General features: G+C 33.6%; 1 protein-coding gene across 1 annotated transcript; it reads right to left on the bottom strand.

Moving 5' to 3' along the window:
• Positions 1–3,361: 3,361 nt before the first annotated feature.
• LOC107370282 (uncharacterized) lies at positions 3,362–5,355 on the bottom strand. Its single transcript, XM_015938277.3, has one exon. It carries the CDS (start codon positions 4,578–4,580, stop codon positions 3,573–3,575), a length of 1,008 nt encoding a protein of 335 aa, XP_015793763.2. The 5' UTR covers positions 4,581–5,355; the 3' UTR covers positions 3,362–3,572.
• Between the last annotated feature and the right edge of the window lie 564 nt (positions 5,356–5,919).

Here is a 5,919-nt window from a genome sequence, read left to right as displayed (position 1 = left end):
AAAGAGTAAATGTCCATTGATGACGATGACCACCAATGTTGCTGACCCTTCTTGGCTGCTGGTCTTCAACATTTTTCTTTACCTCTTCTGGTCATTGTGATTAAACAGTTTTGCCAAACAGTTGAAAGAGTAAAAAAGAGGAAGAAAATAGTTGTGGTCAAGGAAAATAAAGGAAAGAAGGAAAACGATTGTCAGGAAAAGAGAAACAATTGCAATGATAAAGGATGAAATAATGGACACGAGTCTATCAAAACTCTTGGCTAATAGCAACATTGTCATCTATCGAGTTAATTACAGTTATCATTACAATTTTAACCTTTCAGTCGAAAAGTTGAAATCGATTTCCTTTTTTAGCTTCGCAATGCAAATGGTCACCTGAGCTCGAAATTGATAGTTAAGGTTTGATCCAACTGATGACAAAAAATATTAACAGTTGAAATTCAGTTTTGGATTCTTCTTCCGAATCAGCTCGAATGTTCATTCTGATTGGTGCAAAACCTGATTAAACAGTAAATTGAGTTTGGCTAATGAGATTTTCGACTTTTTTTGTTCAAAAGATTCGACTTCCAAAATTGAAATTATTTTTTCTCTTTGGTTTTGAGCTAAGAAGGGAATCGGTCAATCAGTTCAATTACGATTGCTGTTGCATTTTTAAAGCTTTCACCTGTAACTTTTGAATATTCAATTTTCGAGTTTTACTTTCTCTTTTTGCTGTAAATTATACTGAAAGGTTTGATCGGGAACGGACTGAAATTTGTCTTTAAAATGATCTAAACACTTGGCAGTAATACAAGTATCTCAATTAGCTTTACTATGTTGAGCTAATTTTAAAGTCTTGAGAGGTTGAAAATTAAAGGCGATCAAAGTTGATAGATGGCTTCACATAAATAACAACAAGCATCGTCAACTAAGGTATAACTACGTAACATTGAGAGTCGTATTGATGAAAGTTTACCTTCACTTTGTGTGTGTCTTAATGTGTTTAAAGCAATCAAAGTCTCTTCAGTTGTTACTCACAATCAATTGGCTTGATTACTGCCTTTACTTGATTAGCATTTTTAACTACAAAAAGTAAGAGTCAAACTGAGAGAAAGAAAAGAAAGAGGAAGAGAGAGAGAGCCACTCAAGTGTCTTCTGTGTCTTGTGAGGTGATTGTGATTTATTTGACTTGCTGTTAAAGGCAATTAGCTTTCCCTGTTTCATCTTCATCTTCATCTTCATCATCTGTATTCTTAACCTTCTCAGTTTGATATTTGGTTCAACCTTGAATTACACCTTAATCTTGGTACTGACAAGGGCTTAACCTTTCATCTAATCAAGATTAAGTTATCAAGTTTCATTGTCTTGATGGTAAAAGATTAACAAGATTTAAACATATTTAATGTTGATTATTAATTTTAGCACAAATCGCTCAGGAATATTGAATGCTTCACGCTTTGTGAAAACTTGAGCTTCGCTAATCTGGTTTTTATATTAATGATATTTTAAATCAATTTATGATATTTGGACTTGAAATGTTTATCAAATATTAAGGTAAATCAGTAATTTAAATCATGAAATGAAGATATTTCTCTATTTTTCAATTTTAAATCAATTGTTTAATCAAAAGATGAATCAGTGATACAATCAAATACAACATATGAAAGTCAAGTTTTGATACATCAATTGAAGTACTCTTAAAGCTATCCTTCAAGTAAAGGTTAAAATTCATTAGAAACATTGTTACGTATTTTAGACGATTTTTCATTCTATTTCATTTCGACTATATCATTATTGATATTAAATTTTCACCGAAAAATAACAAAATAATTGTTCATTTCATTGTAAAACTAACTCTCAAAGACATTTATTTTCAACTCTAAATCTAACCTTTAACCTGAAAAGACGAGTCTAGAATTGTCAACAAGATTGCAAGTTGAAAATATGATATTTTTTTACAATAATTTGAGTTGTAAAAAGAGCAAACTTTTCAAAATTTATATTTCAAGTTGATATTTTTTTCATCTCTTGATTTGCTTCTGTGTAAACAACGGAAAATAATTATTACAGCCTGAAGGTTTTGAAGGAAGATGATAAAGGTGATGGTAAAATTGGAAACAATAATAAATGATAAGTGTAAAGATTGGCTCAATTTGGGCGCTCAAAATGGTGTTTATAAGGTGAAAAGGGAAGCCAAGGAAAAAAATTGTAATGTAAATTGTTGTTTTGTTGCTGTTGTTAATGATAATTTCATGTTATCGGCTTTTTCCAACTTTCCCATTATTGATTAGAGTTTGAAATGCTTTCTTTTGTTGAGTAATCAAATGGTTGGGTTAATTTACCTGAAGAAAAGGTAGAAATGAATTTTTTCCTCTTTCTTCAACTGCAAGGTAACAAAATTCAGAGAGGAATAAGTCATTTTTCACTGGAAAATCAAAATGTGTCAAGAAAGGTTATTATGATTATCGGTAACAATAATGAATGCAATAGTAATGATCAAAAGGGCAAATTGTCAGAAAAAGTCATTTTCATCGAAAAGTGAAAATCAATTGTAACCTTTTTTTAGGCATTTATTTTCGACTGTCAACAGCGGTTAAAATTCAAGGTTGGGTTAAAATGGTTTGAATTGATTGTTATACAGACGATGGCTGATTAATCATTCAACCTCAAATGGACACAGTGAAATAAATCATTCCAATGGATTTAAAGTTGACTTTGGACTAAAATTTAATTCTTAGCCCGTAATAACAAATTAAATAATAAACAGATTTATTTGGGGATCAAAAAGTTCTGTCGAGTGACTTTTGCTTCGATTTTGTATAAGTTTGACTTTTTCAATTGACTCAATATTTCAAGGATACAAAAACATCAATATGAGTGAATTTAGGTCATTTTTGGACTCGATCGGCGTTAATTAACTATAATTAATAAGCTTGTCAATATATACTGGATGAAGAAGCAAGGTCCCAGAACTTATTAATATTTTGATGGAAAATGACTTTTCTGAACTTGGATGTTTTAGACCTTTACTGATCGCTTCATTTTCATGTAAAAAATTTAGTTATCATATGACAACCTTTATTTATAATTTCTATTGTATCAACAGATCAATGATTTTTGGAATGAGACAAAACATGGAGTAGATTGTTTACCGCGCAGAAAGGGTTTGAAGGAAAGAGTTATCCGATTCTCAGATGCCAATTGTACCGACGGCATCTATGAAAGCACTGGTAAGTCATAATTCACATTTATTCTCACTGAGTTAAAACCAATCAAATAACCAAATCACAGCCATCATTTACATTTACACAGTTGCAATATTCACTGTTATTTAGTGGAATCTTGCCTGAGAAGGTGATGAAAAGAAGTAAACAGTGAAATGTCAGTGTATTTAAAAGATCTTTATTAAAGTATCATCGATGTTACAGGTAATATTTAAGATATTCAACATTTATGTTCTATTCTTACTGTTATGCTTAAAATTTCATAACACATTATCCAGAAGCATACTTAAATGTTTCTTTTGGACAGAAAGTTCCCTCAACAAATGGTTTCTTACAAGTTGGGGACATACTGATCCACGTTTATCGTTTCTAGATTGAATCACCATTAAAAGCAGACTCGCCGCTTGAATCGCTGGCACCACTCGTAGCACTGGCCACAGCACTCGAATCGCTGGAACCACCACTCGAAGCGGCAGCCCCACTCGCAGAAGAGCTAGACCCACCGCTTGATGCACTAGACCCACTACTCGAAGCTGCGGACCCACCGCTAGAAGAACTAGACGCACCGCTCGAGGCGCTGGACCCACTGCCTGAAGAGCTAGATCCATTGGTCAAACACTGCTCGACACATTCTCCAGCAGCATTCTCGAATGTGCCTTTTGGACAGAAACAGCCTTTAACACAGACAGCTGCACAGGGTCCGGGTTTAGGGTTAGCACAAGTTGGAGGACAGAGTGATCCACACTCATTATATACCTTTGACTTCGAGCACTGTTTAACACATTTTCCAGAAGCATCTTCAATTGTGCCTTTGGGACAGAAACAGCCCTCTACACATTGTTGCGAACAGATAGGGTTAGGGTTAGCGCAAGTTGGAGGACATGCTGATCCACAGGTACTATATACTTTTGGGATATAATCATAAGATGCAGGCCCGTTGCTCGAGCACTGCTCAACACATTCTCCATAAGCATTCTCAAGTGTGCCTTTTGGACAGAAACAGCCTCTTACACAAGCCGTTCCACAGAACCCGGGGTTAGGATTAGCGCAGGTTGGAGGACATGGTGATCCACAAGAGTTAAATACCTTTGACTTCGAGCACTGCTTAACACATTTTCCAGCAGCATTCTCAATCGTTCCTTTTGGACAGAAACAGCCTTCAACGCAAACCGTTGCACAGATTCCGGGCTTAGGCTTAGCACAAGTTGGAGGACATAGTGATCCACAATCAGTAAATACTTTCGAAGTGTTGGTAAAATCAGTAGAAGCAGATCCACTGTCGGAAGAGTGAGGCTTGCCAAAGAAAGAAAAGAACTCGGGAAAGGAACAAGAAGCAAAGGAGAAGAGTGTAACCAAAATAATTATCATGGACTTCATATTGAGTTTTGTTGAAATAGTTTTTAAGATTTAATTTAATAGTAGGTAAGTTGATCGTTTTATCGAATGAATTTCTTTTGCTTTCCATCTCTCCTTAAATACTAACGAATCAAATATGTTTACTCTAATTAATGTGTTTACTGTCTCTATTTCCACCCATTTTCCTCATGTTCAGAATATTAATTCCTTGCAAAAACTTCTATCTACAGTTTATTTTGTGATTAATTGTTACAATGTTTTGATCAGGTTAGTCAGTTTCTCCTCGAGTTTTATTTCTTTTCACCTTGTTACAGTAATAAGGATACCGATTATTCCAACGTAAATTACTCGATACTAGGCAGAGTGAAGCCGAGCAACTAGACTTGCAGTTCACTGCTGGGTAGACATAAACAACCCTTTACAAGAGTATAAAAATCATTCTAAAATAATGAGACACAGACTCACCTTGATATTTTTTGACACAAATGAAAGTCAAAATATTTGATCATATCATCAGGTACTAGGACTATTATAAAGCAATTTATACCACAAATCATAAACAAAACACTGAAATAAATTATTATAAATCACAGTTTTTCCTCGAGTTTTATGTAATTTTCTTGTGGTGCCATCTAGGTTAGCTACAGGAGAAAGCATTAATTTTTACAATTAAAATAATTAGCCCACTTTAATGATTTCCCCAATAGTCCTATTAACCCTCTCCAATCATGGCGCTCCATAAGAAAATGCAAATTTCAATTTTCATCATTTGAATCTATTCATTGTTATTGAATCTTTAGCTAAATTTTGTGAATTGCAAAACCGTTGATGATTCAATTTGTATTTATTTGCCGCTTTTGACATGAAATTGAGTTTGTTCATAGGTATTCCAACTCAAATTATATTCATTATTTTATTCATACTGATTTTGTTCCAGCAATTTGTTTGATCAGTGATTTCCTGTTAATTTACAGCAATTAAAACTACTTTTATGCATGGAAAGCTTTTGCATTAGTATTGGTTTTTGATTTGCTTTCATTTTCTTGTTACAATGACCAAAGATATTAAATGCTTCTCTAATAGATCATTTATGATTAATTTGAATACATTATGAAAAATTAATGATCACATTACATCCGATTTTCCGTAAAATCTCTAGCTGTTGTGATCACTCAAATTTCATCATTTGAGTAAAAGCCACTTCCATGATCTGCAAATATTGTTTGGTTTTTGCGCGATTTGTTCAGCTAACTATTCATTTGAGTTATTCATTGATCCGATAATTACTCTGTATCCTGCAAGAGAAAAGCTTAATTTTTGTTTTTCCGACTCTGTGTTTCGAAGTTTACATGTCAATGTG

Source organism: Tetranychus urticae, chromosome 1 (genome assembly GCF_039701765.1).
Source record: "Tetranychus urticae isolate SD_2017Ah chromosome 1, NJAU_TeUrti_SD_1.0, whole genome shotgun sequence".
Taxonomy (NCBI): domain Eukaryota; kingdom Metazoa; phylum Arthropoda; class Arachnida; order Trombidiformes; family Tetranychidae; genus Tetranychus; species Tetranychus urticae.
This window is presented reverse-complemented; position numbering and strand designations above follow the sequence as displayed.